At 41.0% G+C, this 18,893-nt stretch overlaps 2 protein-coding genes across 7 annotated transcripts; both read left to right on the forward strand.

The window, feature by feature from the left end:
• Nucleotides 1-774: 774 nt before the first annotated feature.
• On the forward strand, nt 775-7,123 carry LOC111651904 (exopolyphosphatase PRUNE1-like). The gene is made up of 8 exons (XM_023401973.2): nt 775-931; nt 3,274-3,378; nt 3,560-3,771; nt 3,848-4,032; nt 4,136-4,294; nt 4,544-4,638; nt 5,157-5,318; nt 5,557-7,123. The coding sequence occupies exons 1-8, from the start codon at nt 893-895 to the stop codon at nt 6,070-6,072; spliced, it is 1,473 nt and encodes a 490-aa protein (XP_023257741.1). The 5' UTR covers nt 775-892; the 3' UTR covers nt 6,073-7,123.
• Nucleotides 7,124-8,505: 1,382 nt separating this feature from the next.
• Nucleotides 8,506-17,557, forward strand: LOC111651899 (BCL2/adenovirus E1B 19 kDa protein-interacting protein 2-like). Of its 6 annotated transcripts, none has more exons than XM_087172825.1 (15): nt 8,506-9,038; nt 9,134-9,189; nt 10,010-10,063; nt 10,877-11,286; nt 11,727-11,798; nt 11,878-11,922; nt 12,144-12,200; nt 12,731-12,814; nt 13,261-13,416; nt 13,490-13,735; nt 13,851-13,953; nt 14,510-14,641; nt 15,626-15,712; nt 16,083-16,181; nt 16,639-17,557. In XM_087172825.1, the coding sequence occupies exons 3-15, from the start codon at nt 10,023-10,025 to the stop codon at nt 16,661-16,663; spliced, it is 1,557 nt and encodes a 518-aa protein (XP_087028951.1). In that variant the 5' UTR covers nt 8,506-9,038; nt 9,134-9,189; nt 10,010-10,022; the 3' UTR covers nt 16,664-17,557. The 6 variants fall into 6 exon arrangements, with proteins under 6 accessions (XP_087028951.1, XP_087028952.1, XP_087028953.1 ...); XM_087172826.1 differs by having other exon boundaries at nt 10,013-10,063; XM_087172824.1 differs by having other exon boundaries at nt 8,507-8,768; nt 8,816-9,189.
• Nucleotides 17,558-18,893: the final 1,336 nt, after the last annotated feature.

The raw sequence follows: 18,893 nt of genomic DNA on the forward strand, positions 1-18,893 counted from the left end.
GGTTAGTTGCTGAATGAAAGGATGATTGAAGTGAGTGGTAGTCCCCGCTCACTCGGGACAGGCGGTATTTAAAAACACCACATCGAGTCTTATGGAGGGACAGTGAGTTAATACACTGGATTATCCTCAACATCTTTTTGCTCAAGTCGATAGAAGGATTTTTATTTTGACAAAAAAGTTCACATTTAATTTGTCCATTTAACTTTTGAATTATATCATGTGTAAACACGATCTTCCTAAATCTCAACCTAAGTGTTATTCTCTACTCTGGTAAATAAATCTGCTGGACTCTAAATTTTTTTATTTGTAATTTCTTCAAATCTTCAATTTCTTCAAATTTTTGAAGCAAAGATTTAAGGCAAAGTATGTGATCTTCCATTATTGATAAAGTAAATGATTGTTGGTCCTTTTGTGATGAATAAAACTACCTGACCGAGGTTTTCTCAGTGTTCATCACTTCACAAACAGAAAAAAATTAAGCAGTTTGATAAAAACACAACTTTACTACAAAAGAGCAACAAATACAAACTGAAACAATCCAGGTCTTTAAACCTGATCCCGACTCAGAGTCCCTCTACAAGACTGGGGCCACAGGATCAAGTACACTCAAATCATATGGTGTAAACTTGGGCTTTTGTGGCCCCTGGAGATCTGTAGCTCCTGGATAGTTGCCCGCTTTGCCCAGTTGGACGCCCTCAGTGTGAGAGCTGGCTGAGCTCCTCCTTATAGGAGAGAGAGTGGACAGCATGAAGTGAGGGTTTTATTTTGATAGGTGAGACAGGAAGCACTGATAGTTTGAACAGCAGGGTAGTGACAGTGTGGGACAGTGGATGTTACTTTTGTGAGAGCAGCAGTCAGCTGAGTCTGACCTGACTGACAGACGCTGGACGACATGGAGGAGCTGCTGGTGACGAGCAGAGCTGCAGCAAAGGTCTGTCAACACAAAGCTGAGTGTGTGTGTGTGTGTGTGTGTGTGTGTGTGTGTGTGTGTGTGTGTGTGTGTGTGTGTGTGTGTAAAGTCTATCTATATCTGTCATCTCATTTTCTTTTCCAGTGTCACTTTGCTTTGAACACCTCATATCTCCAAATCAAGTTTTTCTGATGAAATGAAGGATTGAAGATAACTACCCATAATTCATTCATGGGTTGAGAAAACAATCCCACTTCTTCAGCTAAACGAACCATTACAAACCAGTCAGATAATCAGATACCTGAGGAGGCGGAGCTCTGCTCGTCCTCCTGCCCTTAAACAGGAGCTGGATGAAACCACTTCCTCACTACAGCTGGAGGAAAGTTTCACAAGGTTTGGGGCCCACATTTAAGTGGTCTGCACAAGGACATGGACCCTTAGTCCTTACAAGGACAGATCAGAGTCTGCAGACATATAGTGAACTGTTGTTTGGCTGTTTATTTGTGTTGTCGTTGCTCTCTGTTTGTGTGCTGGAAGATCCAGAGTCTGATTCAGAGGAAACAACAAAAAGAATCAAAGAATCAGAAAAATATATATAATCACAAAAGCTGGAAATGGAGATGGCTTTGGAGATGCATGGTTTTCACAGGAACCTCCGTTTACCTTTAACTCTTATCAGTATCAGCTCAAGAGAATGATACTGACAGTCTGTCTGTTTATTAAGAATCTGCTTGTTATATTTCACCTCATAAGAAAAAAACTAGTAAATGATGGAGAAAAGTATATTTCATAAACAGACGTCAGTCAGACATTTCCCTTCTGATCAGGGCCAACTGTGTTTAATGGAAATGTCCCGGTGATGAACGTCTTTAGGACATTATGAGGAATGTTCCAGGAAATTATCTGGAAAACGCAGAAGCAGTAAAATAAAGTTTTGCTTTATTTAGAGTTTTTTTTTTTAAAAACCCAGTGAACTAAAACCTGTGAGTGTGACTGTTGTTGTCCAGAATGGTCAGCTGCTGCTAATGTCGGCTAATGATAAACCTGAGGCGCACTATCAGTGTGAGTGTGTGTGTCCTGCTTGTTGCCATGGCTCCTGTAAATAAACTGTATTGATCCACATCAAGAGGACACAACCTCGACAGACACAGAACTGAGGAAACAGTTGCTGCTGAGGCAACAGGTCACCAATAAATATCTTCAGTTATTGATCAGTTTGTATGAATATAGATATAGGTAGGTCACATGATGAAGACCAGCACAGTCTCCAGACCTGAACCCCCATGAAGCTGGTTTAGGATTAACTGGGCAGAGGTTGAAAGCAAAGAAACCTGAAAATAAAAACACTGGTCATCATCATCATTATTATTATTATTATATAATATAGGAATCATTATTATAGGATCTAGTCTGAATCAGCTCCACAGAGTCTGCAGCTCTCTGATGTTTGTTGTCAGTTTACTGTGATGACATCACACCCACAGTCCTGAAGATGAGTTTTAAAGAGTCAAATATAACAAATAAAAGCTAATGTTCACGTTCATATTTCTTCATTTGTCAGTTGACTCTGGTTTCCATGAGTTTAAAGGCTGAAAGACTCACAGACGTGTTTGTTCACCTGAGGACACAGGACACAGCTAATATTTACAGACACACAGAGAAGCCGATTAAATCAGCAGCTCTGTGTGGAGGCTATCCAATATACTGTCTCATTTACATGTGTTAAACAGGGGAGTGTTTTGATTGACAGCTGTCTCAGCCTATCACAGTCTGCACATCCAGACTTTTAGGTTGAACGTTGCTGCTCGCTCAGGTGATGAAGACGTCAGATTTTAAATGTGTCAGCTGTCTCACTCTGCACGCACCCAGTGAACTTCAGACCTGCAGAACCAAAATCAGATATTCAAATATTTGGATTTGATATGTGACATTGACGTGAACAGCAGATGCGCAGCTGCTCTGTTTGGTCTAAAGGTCTGACGGTCTGTACGTGAACCGGATCACAGGCTGCAGGCGGACTGAGATCTCCTTTCACATTCTACTGTTTTTTAATCTATCCATTTAATTTAATTTATTCATAGGGAAAACAACAAGTACTGAGCAAAGTGCTTTTACAGAAAAGTTCAATCATAATGAAACAGTGTGGCCAATCACAGTGATAATAACTATAATCAATAAAGATGCATTTCTAATATCAGGGAGGAGACTGTGGATCACAGATAGGCCCCCTCCTCCGTCTTTAAAACCAAGTAAAAGAATCTTAAAGTGAATTCACCAGTGCAGAAACCAGTACAGACTTTGTTTACGTTGTTGTTGTTGTAACCTGAGTGTTTCCATGGTGTTGTACTCTGTTCTCCTCCCAGGTTGGTTTCCATGGCAACCGGCGGGTCCACATCATCCTGGGCAGCGAGTCATGTGACCTGGACTCTGTGGTGTCATCGCTGGCGATGGCCTACTTCCTGTTCAGGGTGAGACGGCTCGATCCGAGCAGAGAGTCGATGGTTTGATTCCTTAAGTTCAGACATCACTTTTTTCAGTTTTCATAGACAGAACCAGGATTTTGGTGTGGTCTGGAGAGACCTCGTTCTGGATCACAGTCAGACTAACGTCACCGTCTTCATAATGAAATTTTATTCCTCTCTCTCTCAGACGTCCTCTGGTCCTCCAGGCTGTTCGCTGGTTCTTCCAGTTCTCAACATTCCCCGGTCGCAATTCCACCTGCGAGCTGACGTCCTCCTGTTGCTGAGGGAGGCCAGCATCGCCACAGAGACTCTGGTGTTCAGAGACGAGGTGGACCTGGCTCATCTCCATGGCAACAGGAGGCTGGCACTGACACTGGTGGACCACAACATCCTGCCAAGGTCTGAAATATCAAAACATCATGAAACGTCCAGATCATGTTTCTGCTAAACTAAAAAACTATGTCCTGGTCTTCAGTACCGACAGAGACCTGGAGGGGGCGGTAGTAGAAGTCATCGACCACCACCAGCTGCAGAGGACCACCTCCTTCGCCTGTCCTGTTACGATGGAGATGGTGTTGTCCTGTGCCACCTTGGTAACAGAGCGGATCCTGTCCAGAGCCCCGGAGATCCTGGACCAACAGCTAGCTTTACTGCTGTATGGTGAGATTTACAAAGACACTGTGTCTTCACTGCAGGTGTGAATGTGTCTCCTGTGTGTCCTTGTTACAGGTGTGAATGTGTCTCCTGTGTGTCCTCCCTGCAGGTGTGATGGTAGTGGACTGTATGAATCTGTCTCCTGTGGCCGGTAAAGTGATGGTTAAAGACAGAAAGATGGTCCACCTGCTGCAGACGCAGTTCCCTGACCTACCACAGAGGGACGCTCTTCACACCGCTCTGCACACAGCAAAGTTTGACCTGTCAGGTAAACGCACAGGAGGTGTTGTTGGTTGGTTGGAGTTAATATGACAGTAGTGTCTTCACCTATCGTCCTAAAGAAAATAAATCATTTAGCTCTGGACAGTCGTAGCTTAGAACAAGTACCTGGTAACAACCGGTGTGTCAGTGTCTGTGATAAAGTTTACTTGTGATGTTGCTGCTGCTGATTTTAACGGCCTTGAAAATGATGTTCTGTTAATTAATGTTGATGTTATTGTGTGTGTGTGTGTGTCAGGTTTCACCACGGAGCAGATCCTCTTGAACAACATGAAAACGGTTGCCGGTGGCAACCTGAAAGTAGCTGTTAGCATCGTCTACATGAGTCTGGATGTAAATATCAACTCATTAAATTTGAATCATTTGTATATATTTCAAACATTTTAATTGTAATTGATTTATTGATTTTTTATTTTTTTTCCCACATTCTCTTCTCATCTCTTCTTTTATGTATATGTACAATTTGTTGTATTATAATTTTTTTTAATTTTGTTAAGAATACATATTAATTTATTATGTTATTGAAATGCTGGATATACACTTGCATGGAAAATAATTTTAAGAAATGTATCTCACAAAAAGACAATTATATATTATATGTTTTATATCATATTACATAGATCATTATTATGACATACTCTACATTAGACTCATAATTATCTTATTTTTAATTTCAATAATATTTTCAACTTTTGTGCGTCAGTTTACCTCCATCGTGTTTTCAGTTACTGTGCAACTAACCAACAGGGGGCGCCTCTGAGCCTCTCTGCACTATTTTTGCAGCATGTGTGATGCATGCTGGGAGTTATAGTTGTGTCTTGTGATGCTCCTCATGTTGTCTCCTCCTCCAGTCGTTCCTTCAGAGGAAGAACCTGCAGCAGGAGCTCTGCCACTTCTGCAAGTCACACCATTTGGATGCTGTGGTCGCCATGACGATATCCTTCAATGAACAATCGGACGAACCTGTGAGGCATGTGGCCATCTATGGCTCCAACCTGCTGTACAGGCAGGAGGTAGGTGTGGGAACTGGAATTAGGGCTAGGATTAGATTTAAGATTGAGGATTAGTATCAGGATCAGCATTAGATTAGGATTGGGATTAATTGGAATTAGTTTTAGTTCTAGGTTTAGGATCAGTTTTAGGATTAGGACCAAATTTAGGAAATTATTAATAATTAATATTAAATAAATTATGAAGATAAGGATTTAATGGTTGCCTAAAGGTCGTATTTTCTCCTGCTCCGCCCTCCAGATCAACCACGCCCTCTTAGACACTCGTAGCCCTGCCCTCTGCCTGTCTCCTGCCAGCAGCCCATACAAGGATGTCCTGGCTTATCACCAGGGCAACACTCTGGCCTCTCGCAGAAAAGTCCTTCCTGTCCTCACACACCTCCTGTCTGACTGGTGGAACAGAGCAGTGCATTGTGGGGCAGGTGGCGAGGAACTGGAGGACCAACTTGACCAATCAGACGTGATGATCTATGACACGTTTCCTGTCAACAAAGAATCAGCTGACCTCTCTGACACTGACCGGATGCCCTACGTTTACTCCGCCTGCCATCGCCACCGGCGGCGGCTGCAGCTGGGAGTAGAGGATCACGGGAATGTGGAGGAGGATTACGGCGGCAGGATGATGCCACCGCCACCACCAATGAACAGTTTGGTGGATGGCTGCCCGCTGGATGGCAGCTTCAACCAGGAAGCTTTACTGGAGAAGTTCAGCAGGATGGGAGGGGGGGAGGAGGAGCAGGTGGGGAGGGGAAACTAGAGAGGAGGAAAAGGAGGAGGAAGAGGAGAGTGGAAACATGATTGGTTTCTTCATGGACTCGACACAGTATAATTTTCTGAGGGTTGGTACTCGTCCGTCAATCCACCACTTTGATCCAGACTGAAGTATCTCAACAACTATAGGACTGATTGTGACATTCACGGTGCCCAGAGGATAAACCCTTAAGACTTTACCTTTAGCGCCACCAGCTGGTTACAATATTTGGTTTTAATAAAATATAAAGGTCAAATATTGGCTGGATTTCCATAAATTGTAATCAGGTCAAATTTTTAATTAGTCCAATAATTTTTTTGACATTTGTTGGCCAGAATGAATTTTTGAGAATTGTATGGATTATCACTGATAAAAAACATTCATGGTCTTCAGACAATGAAATGTGCTAATGAGGTTTTTACTGAAATGTCTCAACAACCTTTAGATGTATTGCCTTAAAATAAAATTCAAATATATTCATAGTCTCCAGTGGATGAATCCTGGTGGTTTAGTTACACCAGTCAAATTCAGTTCAGTTATCCAATTTATTGGGTTGAAATAATTTATTTGTGATCCCTAGAGGATATGTTGATGTTGATCCCCAGACTTTTCCTTTAGTTCCACCAGTTGTTTGTGTTTTTAGTTCAGAGTGAAATATCTATACAACTATGTGAAGGATGCCCATTAATTTATATATAAACATTCATGGTCACAAGAGGATGAACTGTCTTTGGTGAGTCTGTGGATGGATCAGTGCAAAGGTTGTTTCCTTAAAATGGATGATGATGAAAGATGAAGAGGGGGTTATATATTCAAACCAGGAACATCTGAACCCTGTGAACAACTGTGTTTAGATCTGACCAAATTTATCAATTGATCAGCTATTGGTTCTGATTCTGATCACACACCAGAGATGTAGAGGAGGATCTGACAGGAGCACACTTCTGTTATTACAAACCATCTGTTGGTCAAAGACTTGATGATGTACAGATGCTGCAGTTTGAGACTTTCAGCTCCTCTTCAGCTTAGAAAATTAAATTAAAAATAATTTCTCAAAGCATCGTATGTTTGATTCATTTAAAAAGCTTTGGACGTACGAACTGTGGGTATAAAGGCATGGGGACACAGTTCAGGGCTGATGGTCTGAGATTGGGTTTTGGTTTCTCTTGAAAGTCTCTGCATCATGTCGCCCTCTGGTGGTTCAAAGCTCAATCATTCTGGTGTGGCTGTAATTTTTACAGTATTTTTCTTTTAACAGAATTTTATGTTTGAAGAATATCGGGGCAGATCCGTCTTAAAGCACATTCACATTTTTTAGAGATCAGTTATGACCCTGTTTCACAGCTGAGACAATTCAGCTCCTGTCCAGTCTCTGTGCAAACTGAGGAGAGAAACAACACAGAGCTGTCACAGTTAAATGTGGATTTATTCTTAATGTTGTGTTTAAGGTCCTGTATCCAGCCACTTTAATGTAAAAATGTAATGTCTGCACTTCAGAAACCTCCTGCACCATTATTGTGTAAGGCAGTTGAGTTATAGTCATCAAACTGAGGATCAGTAATTCAGTGTTTACGGTGACTCATTACATCACAGCTGAAGATATCTTGAGGTTTGACAAAATGACGTATCATATATAACTACGCTAATTTACTGTACATCATGTTGGTTCAGCACACACACACCTAAGTTAGTTTACCTACTGTAGTTGTAGCACCTATGTGTGACTCTAACTAGCGCCTCGAGTTTCCAGCGACACTGTTTCAGGTTGTGATGCTTCTCAATGATACGACTGGCAGTTAGTTTGGTGACATGTTAAAGCAGAGCAGGTGGGAGAAGGTGAGAGCTTGTCATGTCAGACTTTAGAGAACGAGGATGTGGCTATTTCCTGGAGGCTGCACGAACCAGTGTAAACTTTACTCATATCGAATTTGCAATCATACTAGTAAACAAACACTTGAGGTATATAATTGAGTTAAGCTGCCTTGGAGTTTTCTTAACTTTTTGATTGAAGATGCTGCTGTTCATCCTGTGGAGTCTCTCTGGTGAAAACTTCACATATTGATTCACAGCCAGTGTGAAACACCTGTTGTCATAGCATTTTTTTGTTCTAGTGAGGCAAAGAGGATTTTCCACTCTGGTAGACAGTGAAGTTCTATTCTATTCTATTCTATTAACCTTTCACACACCCAAAAACCCTCATAACACAAACACATAAATTGTGTCATTTGTGCCGGTAGGAACATGCACGCTGCAGTTTCCACCCCAGCTCTCCTGCTTGCACAGTCACGGTTGCTGAGGTAACGGGGCTGGGCCCTCGTCGCTGCAACATGCCACACCTCTGCTGTCAGGTTGGCTGAAAGTACACAGAGAGAGAGGGAGAGAGAGAGAGAGAGAGAGCGAGAGAGAGAGAGAGAGACAGGAGAGGTGGTAGAGAGAGGTAGAGAGAGGTAGAGGTGAAGTACAGAGAGAATGAGAAAGGTGAGGTGGTAGAGAGAGGTAGCGGTGAAGTAAAGAGAGAGAGAGAGACAGGTGAGGTGGTACAGAGAAGTAGAGGTGAATTACAGAGAGAGAGAGACACAGGTGAGGTGGTAGAGAGAAGTAGAGGTGAAGTACAGAGAGAGACACAGGTGAGGTGGTACAGAGAAGTAGAGGTGAATTACAGAGAGAGAGAGACACAGGTGAGGTGGTAGAGAGAAGTAGAGGTGAAGTACAGAGAGAGACACAGGTGAGGTGGTACAGAGAAGTAGAGGTGAAGTACAGAGAGAGAGACACACAGGTGAGGTGGTAGAGAGAAGTAGAGGTGAAGTACAGAGAGACACACAGGTGAGGTGGTAGAGAGAAGTAGAGGTGAAGTACAGAGAGAGACACAGGTGAGGTGGTACAGAGAAGTAGAGGTGAAGTACAGAGAGAGACACAGGTGAGGTGTCAGAGTCCACTCATAAACTCATAAAAAGCCAGTGTGATGTCATCAGGTGAGTCTCCAGGTGTGCAGCAGCAGGTTTCTCAGTGATCTTGGCTGTTTGTCCTGAACCCGTCTCACCTGTCTCACCTGACCTGACTGCTGCAGAGTGTGATTGACTTTCCTGTTGACTCCCAGAGAGAGCGTCGACCTCCATACCTGCTGTAAGTCTTTATTTTCTCTTTACAGTGTCACGTCATCTTCCTCTGTGCTTTGTCTTTTATTTTGTAGTTCGACCTTCTCCTCCCTGTCTGCGAACTGTGTCTTGAGATAAGAGCTGTTTAAATAAAGTTTTCTTCATCGGTTTGATATGACTCTGCCTAAGTGCAGTTCAAACACTATGTAGCCGCCTGTCCACTCACAGTGGTTTAGTGTATTTCAGGTCTTGTGTTTATGACACCACCCCTCCTGTATTGTACGGAAGTCAAGAAGTGACTAGTGAGTTTGTTTCATTTTAACAAGTGATACCCCAAAAAGATATCTGGTTAAGTTAAGATATATGGTTAAAATTAGTTTTCATCAATGTTGGTTATTATATTTATTGAAAGATTAATTAGATTTACATAAAATCTCTAAATTCTTTGAAAAGAATGTTTTGCTCAGTAAATTCAGGTGTGGTTCAGGCAAGCTCCCAGTTTCAAAGCAGAGATGTTGTCAACAGTGTGTTCTTTCTGTTTGGGTGGAGTCAGATTATATATTGTTTTTTCCTGTTTTTTTTATAAGAGAAACATATTTATTAAACAATGCTAGGAGTAGTCAAAGGGCTTTAAGTTTGTTGATTTTGCATCCCTCTGTGGTTTCTTTATGGTTGCATTTCATCTCTTTATGGTTGCATTGTGTTGATAATCAAATGGAGAGTCTTGAAAATTGGTCAATAATCCACCCATGGTTTATACTCTGTTGACAACTAAACCAGCTGACCACAGGCTGTACTGCTGACTGGCTAGCATCAAATTCTGATCATGTATTTATCTTCACCGACAGCAGCAGGAACAACATGGAGTCCAGAGAGGAAGAACAAGAGGACGACACTCTCAGGTCAAAGTTAATTCACTGGATTTTAAAATAACATAAAGCATTTAACCACTTAAACTGTTAAATGAGAGGAACTTTTCATTCAGATAGTTTCAGCAGCTTTATGTCAAAAAATATTTCAGCATCCTCAAAATAATTGTTTCAGAATCAAATAGTGACAGTGTGTCTCCAGAGCCACCATTGTGGAAACACTGTTTGACAGTCATTCGGAGAAAATGTAGAGACCAAAATGCACTGCAGATGGAAATATACTTTAGAAAGTATACGTGTTACTACTATTGGGGTCTTGGAGAAATAGCACAGTGTCGTCTGCAAACAGAGAATATCTACATCAGGTCATGATGGTTAATTATGAATATTGACATTGTCAATGCAGCTAAGATGAATTTTATTCTACTGATCTTGGGGTGATGTTTGGGTGAAGTGAGACAACGATGAATGTTGTTTGAAAACATTTTGATGGCATCACAACAAACAACAAAATGTTTTAGATTTTGTGAGGTTTAGAAGATGTGTCACAGCTGATTATCACAGCTGGAGTCCAGAAACATGGTAAGTCTAGCTTTGCATAAAGACTGTAAACAGGGAAATAAGGCCCGACTTTATTCTAAATACACAAACAAATTTGTAGAGATTAATATTGATCTTGTCTTGTTACGCTCCGAAAGAATGCAAAGTATTCCTTGAATTAAAAGTACATGATAAAAACATGAGGGAGAATGAGTTCATACAACAGAGGAATTATATAATAAAATTAGAAATTATTCTCCAGTCGAGTCTGTGACTTTTTCAATATCCATGTGTTTCTGTGAACAGGTCGTTTCTGGCAGCCAAAGATACTGAGAACATCAACACCACCAACAACAGTATTACGACTAACGCTACTGATACTACAGATACTACAGATACTACTGATACTACTGATACTACTGATACTACAGATACTACAGATACTACTGATACTACTGATACTACTGATACTACAGATACTACAGATACTACTGATATTACAGATACTACTGATACCACTGATACTACTGATACTATCAATACTACTGATACTACTACAACTACTATGGCTTACACTACTGATACTACTGATACCACCGATACCACTGATACTATCAACACTACTGATACTACTACTACAACTAAGACTAGTGTAGCTGCTTGTAGCACTTCAGCCACCAGAGTGACTCCTGCTGCTCCATCTGGTGATCAAACAGGTACTAAGGTGTTTTCTAAGGACACAGGAAATCATGTATTTATCATTTATTTTATAGTTTTTATGTAGTAACTTTTGTTTTTCGTGTAATTCTGTATGTTAAACTGAATTGTGATTTCTGGGATTTTAATTCTAATATCAATAGCAGTGACTCCTGGGTGGTTTGTTTTTATTGTTCTTTCTAAATTCTGCAGCTTCATGGAGTTTTTTAGCCTCCTCACTGTTTTAAGATAAAATATGAATTGTGTTATACCTACCATTTTTAGGGTAATTAAAAATCCGTTAATATCAACTTTTTTTCTTTTTTTCAAACTTTAAAGCTCCTGGTCTGATTTAACAAAATTCTCTTGTAAGGCACAACACATGTTACCTTGAATTTAAAACTCAAATGTACAATTGATTTAACAGTCACATCTAAATATTTCTTATCTTTGTCCTCAGAGGAGGAGGAAACAGGTAAACTACTGAAAGCAAACAGTGTTGTCATGACAGCGACAGGTGCTGAGTCAGCAGGTAAGAGGAACAGAAATGTGTCTCTGTGTCGGTTAGTTTCTGTCGTCTGTGTTCACTTTTAAATCTTTTTGTTTTTAAGATGAAGAGGAGCCGGAGGAAGAAACCTCCGCTACAGATGAGGAAGGTGAGGAAACTCATCCACCATCATCTCTTCCTGTAATTAAAGTCTGTCTGTCATCATGTCTTACTCTCTTTGTTGCCCAGCAGGTGATGGTGATGAGTTTGATTTCCATCCAGTTAATCTTCTTCTTCTCGTTGTTGTTTTTGTCGTTGTTGTACTTCTTCTTCTTCTTCTTCTTCTTCTTCTTGTCTGATTTTCTGTCCAACCTTTCTTTGTGTCATCAGGAGAAGCTGAAGTCGAGTCTCAGCAGAAATCTTCGACTCCGACCAGAGGCAGACCAGGTGCGACCAGAACACCACTAGAAAGTTTTAAACAATGTGTACAACAGTGGGTGGTGAAATGATAATCATAAAATTATACAGAATAAAATATAAAAGGGGAAGTTATTAATAAGATTTTAAGTATACATTAATAATAATAATAAAAGCATATAATATCATAAAAACATAAAAATAAATTAAACTTATTTATACAAATTGTGAAATAATAGTAGTAAAACCTAAAAAAAAAAACATTATAAAATAAAATAAAAAATTATAATAATAAAATGAACATAAATGAAAACTAAGTTTCAACTAACAATTATTTTCACTATGAAACATTCTTAAATAATTTTATAATTCCTCATATATATGATGTGATGATGTGTTTTTCTGTTTCTTCGGTTTCTTCAGTTTTATCTATGTCAGGTCTCCACATTCAGCCAGAAGCCTGGATTCATTTCCTCCCCAGTTGTAAATATAAGATAATGATATTTATATTTAAGTGATATATTTGACGCACTGTGTGTTTCCTCTCTTCCTGGCTGCAGATCCTCCCAGCAGTCTGGCCTTGTCAGGGTCACGACGAAGGAAGAAGAAAGTCCTAGTGGCTCCAGCTCTCAGTCTGTCTTTAGGTAACAAGAGACTTGGACCACTGAGCCAACACGGGTTGTTTTAAGAACAAAGTTCCTTTGTAATATTGTGTGTCACCAGCATAACTATGCAAGGAGACACCATGATGACGTCACAGAGTGGTAACATGTATAGACTAAGACAAATGGCCCTAAAATCAATCCTTGGGGGATCCCACGGGTTATTTTGGAGATTATGGTTAAAGAATAAGGAGCTCTTTTCTAGAAAGATAAGAAGAAAAACAGTTAAAATTGTTCCCAGCAGCCCTCTGTTTTAAAGAACTTTGTGATACCTGAGGGACGGCCTATTCTACTTTTGGACCTTTCCGGACTCCACACCAAACCTTTAATCATCTGAACTCTGATCCTGACACAAAGATTCAGCTCATGATGTTTCTCAGATTCAGTTCTGGCTGTATATAATAGTTGTTGACTTTGATGATCCTCAGGTGAGTCGGCCGTCTCTGACGACTTCCCCTCGGCTTTTCTTTCCCCCTCACCTGAAGACGATGATGACACAGGGCTCGACTTTGACTTGGATGCCATGGAAACGCCCTCCGACAGCGAATCGCTGCCTTTCCCCATCTATGACTTGGACCTGGAAGGTAAGGGGTCAGAGGTCATACAGCTGGGGGACATAGCTAACACTTAGATATTCATCTTGGACCTGTTTTGCAGATGACCTGCGGCGTCTCGGCGTTGCGTCCTTCCGCCGCAGACGATCCGGTCCCAGGTCCAGGTCTGACTCCCAGACCTGTTCAGTACCAGGGCTGGACCAAAGCGGCCTGGGAGCTCTGGAGAGGGAGGACATGGTCGACAGTCAGGGTACCAGGTGGCGCTGTTTCTCCACGGGTGACCCTCCCCAGGAGAGCCGGGTCAACATGAGCGTCCTGGAGCCGTTTCTCAGGGTGCTGTCCCACGGAGGTACGACAACACTGCAGGTGGAGGAGTTACCTGTGTGGTGCTTTACCTGGTCTCATCTTCATCTGGCCCCTCCCTCATGTTAAACACCTGCTTTACCCTCTCTGTCACCTCTCAGGTTACTATGGAGATGGTTTGAATGACATCATCGTGTTTTCCTCCTGTTACCTGCCACAGAACAGTCTGGAGAATTACCAGTATGTGATGGACAATCTGTTCAGGTAAAACACACGTTAGTCTTTCTGTGATGACCTGTACTGACAAAATGTCCTCACAGTGATGGTTTAAAATAGAAAGTGATTCTAACAAAAACAGCCTTATAGAATTCTTTAAATTTAATCTTGTCTTTTATTGTTTGTTATGTTTGCTACAACATGAATAAAATTCACTTAGGCCTATTTATTTAATATATCTCAGTACCATGTCTGAAAACATACATATTCAATAAACAACAGAATCTGCTTTTATTTCACACTGACATTTGTTAGCCACTGAGGTAATGATGTGAAAACATACGATAAACTTGACTGTTCCCACACAGAGAATTTAAGCAGCAGAATAAAGCACAGACACAGACAGACAGAAGAATTAACTCTACCATAAACATTATGAACAAGTGTTAACTGTATAAAACCACAAACTCAGTCTGCAGCCATGTTAGCTGCTCTGTGAGGCTATGCTCTCAGCTAAATGCAAACAGCAGCATGCTAACATGCTAACAATGATGGTGCTAACATGCTGATGTGCCTGGCTCTCTGTCCACCTGTCTGTCTGCAGATATGTTGTAGGGACTCTGGATCTGATGGTTGCAGAAAACTATGTGATAGTGTATCTCTGTGCTGGAGGTCAGAAAGACAAACTTCCAGGAATCAGCTGGCTCAGAGAGTGTTACACCACCATCCACAGGAGGTAAGATCCCTTCAGTCTGTCTGTACTTTTTAAAAGAAATGTTTCAAATGAATTTGCCTGAATGTTGTACACTCGTTGCTAAAATCGTGACAACCATGAAAATTGATTCTCTGACATTTTTCCAAGCGTCCAAACATCTGAAAGGCTGAAAGTTTCTTACAAAATCTCAGTGAGGACAATAATAATTACCTGCACAGTAAATAACAGTGAGGTGACATTAAAGACCCTAAAATCTCTCTAGATGACTGCCAGCTGACATGATGTTAAGATGTCAACTTTCTGTTAAACTTGTGTAGGTAGAAAATCTGGTTTTGTTTTTTTTCCACGTCTGTGCTGTTTCAGAGTGTGTCCATCAGGTGGCACCAGAGCTTCACTGTTAAAACACAAATCTTTATTCAGCAGCTTTTGTCTTTCATTAATGAGTCACTTTAACTGTGATACACAAGCTGAACACAGTGTCCTGGAAAATAAATTAAAAAATGAATTTAAGTCAAAATAAATTTCTAATAAATTTAATATGAATCAGCTGCAATTTGCTTTTAGTTTTTCTCTCTTTCACTCAATCACTGTTTCACTCAGCAGGTCTTTCTCAAGCTACACTGAATTTCATTTATTTATGTTTTGTTCCTTTTTTACAGGATAATATGCATCAACAAACAGACCCATAGGTTGAGACTAATGTCAGTTAGTGACCTTTGAGCTTGGTAATTCAGTCTCAGTATAGTCAGGTACAAACAGGCACAGATGTGTTGGGGCCGAGCTCTTGCTGTCTCAGCTGTCCTCTTGGCTGAGTTTTGACTACAGAGTTAAACTTCCTGAGATCAAACTCCAGCGTACACGGATTTGAACTTGGTGGACTTCACACTGAGACAGACCCAGTATCTGTGAAGCCTCTGTGTGTAATGATTTCTGCCTATAGAGCTTCATACTGGTTTGAACAGAGACCAAGGAGGAGCATAAATGTACCTGTCTGTGTTTGTGCAGATTGAGGAAGAACCTGAAGGGTTTCTACGTGGTTCATCCCACCTGGTACATCAAAGCCCTCATCACCATCATCAAACCCTTCATCAGGTCTGTTCATTACTCACTGTCTGCTACAGTAACCAAAGTGAATAAAACCAAGTAAATAAACCAACTAACTAAACTACCACTTAACTAAACTAACAAAATAAACCAAGTCAATAAACCAACAAACCAAACCAACTAACTTAACTAGCTAACCAAGTATGTAAACCAGCTAACTAAACCAACTAAATAAACTTACTAAATAAACCAAACTAAAACCAGCTTAGTTAGCTGGTTAGTTTGTAACAAAGTTAGTAACCGTGAAATGAACCCAACTAACTAAACTAACAAACTAAAACCAAACCAAATTTTCTTTTCTCCTCCACCTCTTCTTCCTCTTCCTCCTCCTCCTTCTCTTCCTCCTCCTCATCCTCAGCTCTAAGTTCAGCAGGAAGCTCCAGTTTGCCGACAGCCTTGAGGATCTGTCTCATTTCATCCCCACTGAGCATGTGCAGATCCCCGACTGTGTCAGACAGTGAGTGATTACTTTCTTCATCTTTACCTGTGTTTAACCAGGACGACATCGCGACACCTGAATCTCTTTTACTGAGACAGTTGTGGCTGAATGTCGGCAACATGTGACACAAAGTGACACAGGAAGAAAAGGATCTGATTCACATGTTAAACAGAAGAGTTTTAAATTCTGTGTGAAAGATTAAGGCTGCACATTTCCGCTACATCTTCAGACGCTGGTTAATTGGTCCCTCACATTTACAGGGAAGTTAATCTTTTAATCGTTTAAAGGGACGCTTTTGTCAGTTTTACATTTCAGTTGTTATTGATTTTAATTTGTGAAGGTGAAAGTGGTAAATCCAGAATCTGCAGCATATGGACATTTAAATGAGCCTTTCATCAAAGAAAACATTACACAGTAATTGTGGCGTGTGCAAACTAAGTCCATAATTCAACAACATCATTTCTGTTGCTTACAGGTACGACCAGAACCTGTCCAGGTGAAACTGCTGGAGGATTTTATCCTTCAGAAACACACAAATCACTAGGAGTTTTTTTCCTGTTAGATTTTATACATGTATCTACCTGCTCCTCTCCACATCCAGCAGGTGGAGATCCAGCGTCTTGCTCAGCGACAACTAGTCAGTGTTTAAGGATTAACGCTGCTGTGTCAGTGAGCAGACTTCTGCAGAGCAGCAAACAAACAGAGCAACAACACAAACTCAGTGTTCTCAGTGCTGCGGCGTCTCTTCACCCACAGGTCATCTTGAAAACAGTGTTACAGCTCTTCAAGTTTCAAACTGAAGTAATCCTGCTCCCTGTAGCTCCAAAGTAATGCAGAAAACACATTTTTATTCATTTAATTTATATACATTTAAAAATACAATTTTCTGTTTGCTTAAAACATTAAATTAAAATATTTCAGTTTTATTTTCCAATAATTTGTCCAGGCGGGTTACAATCTTGTTTTGACAAGTTAAAATCACATTGGTGTCAGGTATCATATCGTAGCATTGTCTAACCTGTGAGAACAGGATAGAAATGTGCATCTTTACAACTGAACAAGCTGTACAAACTTTATTCTGCAGGTTCATTCCTTTGTTTTTGGACACGTCAGTTTTCATTTCACATTTTTACACATTACGTTCAACTCATACAAAAGGTGAAAAGTGTTTTTTCCTGTTGGATAAATGAATAGCGTAGAAGATTTTGAATCAGGACTCTTTTAACCGAAGTTTTAGAAGCCGGTGAAGGTTTTTTTTCACGCTGCACTTTCAGTATTTTCAGCAGGAGTTGAAGCAGCAGCCCTGCTGGGGTTAGTGCCTTGCTTCAGAACTGTTGAACTAAGAATTGTTTGTTAATGTTTTTGGTGCTGAATAAAATCACGATGGTTCATTATTTTGATCTTTATCTGGTGACTTGTGTTTTCTGTGTGAAACGACTTCATGTCAGTCACACTTAGATTGATTGTTTCCAGTTCCTCCTTCAGGGTTGAAAGTCTCACTTCTTACTGAGAAACACTTGACACAGCAAAAATGCTGAAGTAAGGAATGGAGTTTGGTTTCCATGGAGACGTGATCTTACATGACCTTTAAACCGACTGAGGAGAAAGGTAAACAGACCTGTCTCATGAACAGGTGATAGGTGGCTGGGTGTTGAAAGGTGCCTCCAGTGCCAGGCGCAGGAAACTCAGTCAGTCGTGTGAATGTGAGGGATGCTGCCCAGCAGGTCCAGTGGTCCACAGCAGGACCGCAACAAAAACATCCTGTCAGGTCTCATTTCTGTCCAGGTGTGTACAGGGAAGGAGATGGACCAGGAACCAAAAGGGAGATCGTGGTCACAAATTTAAATGAAAGTACATATGATGATAAATAAAGTAAACGAACAAAAGAGTCGAGGTGCTGTGGAAAAGCGTCTGTGGGTTTTTGTTTATAGGCCCGGTGTGCCCAGCTATAAAGCCACTCACCTGAGGGAGCTTCCCTCTCCCCGGCAGACCAGATGACAACTGTGGCCTTTCTTTTGTTTATTAATATTTTCTTGTCTATTTGGTCGAGCTGAATCTTATTTTTGTAAACGAATGACTTGTCTTTAGCTGCTAACTTGTGTTGTCTCCCTTTCTTCTCACAGTTGTTGAGTCTGTAAACCACGGACTGAGACTCACAGATTACAGCACACACACTTACTGCCTCCATCATAGTACACACTAAGATGGCACTGCTGACGTTAGCCAGCCAATGAGAGATCAGAACAGACCAGTTACCTGTCTGGTCTGGGTACCTGTGAAGACATTTATTATGTGTGTGTGAGAGGGAACACTGTGGTCTTTATACAGAACAGGAAAGCAGCCGTGTGTGTCTGTGTGTGTGTGTGTGTGTGTGTGTGTGTGTGTGTGTGTGTGTGTGTTTGTGTGTGAGTGAGACTGGTCTGCATAAACCCAGTGGCTGGTCAGGAAATGGAGCCTGACAGGAAGGAAGTGAGGTAGCTGCTAAGGAAACTCAACAAACAGGAACACAGACCAGTTTGTGTGTGTGTGTGTGTGTGTGTGTGTGCGTGTGTGTGTGTGTGTGTGTGTGTGTGTGTGTGTGTGTGTGGGCTCACCTTAGCTTGTTTTTCACCCTGCCTGTTGAGGGTTTGATTTACATGCTGTAATGTGGTTGCCAGTCAGTGTAAATGTGTGTGTGTGGTTCTGCCATGGTCATTATGGATCTGTGATGGATTTCTGTCTGTGTGGTGG

This window comes from Seriola lalandi, unplaced genomic scaffold (assembly GCF_002814215.2).
Source record: "Seriola lalandi dorsalis isolate HSWRI2012SDOR001 ecotype SW California unplaced genomic scaffold, Sedor1 jcf7180002053844, whole genome shotgun sequence".
Taxonomy (NCBI): domain Eukaryota; kingdom Metazoa; phylum Chordata; class Actinopteri; order Carangiformes; family Carangidae; genus Seriola; species Seriola lalandi.

What these genes read in the sequence shown, in the direction of transcription:
- LOC111651904 (XM_023401973.2), top strand. Translation starts at nt 893, where the DNA reads ATGGAGGAGCTGCTGGTGACGAGCAGAGCTGCAGCAAAG. An exon ending in TGGCCTACTTCCTGTTCAGG is followed by an intron (nt 3,379 to 3,559) that starts GTGAGACGGCTC and finishes TCTCTCTCTCAG; the next exon opens with ACGTCCTCTGGTCCTCCAGG. An exon ending in TCGTCTACATGAGTCTGGAT is followed by an intron (nt 4,639 to 5,156) that starts GTAAATATCAAC and finishes CTCCTCCTCCAG; the next exon opens with TCGTTCCTTCAGAGGAAGAA.
- LOC111651899 (XM_087172825.1), top strand. Translation starts at nt 10,023, where the DNA reads ATGGAGTCCAGAGAGGAAGAACAAGAGGACGACACTCTCAG. An exon ending in CAGGGTGCTGTCCCACGGAG is followed by an intron (nt 13,736 to 13,850) that starts GTACGACAACAC and finishes GTCACCTCTCAG; the next exon opens with GTTACTATGGAGATGGTTTG. An exon ending in TACACCACCATCCACAGGAG is followed by an intron (nt 14,642 to 15,625) that starts GTAAGATCCCTT and finishes GTGTTTGTGCAG; the next exon opens with ATTGAGGAAGAACCTGAAGG.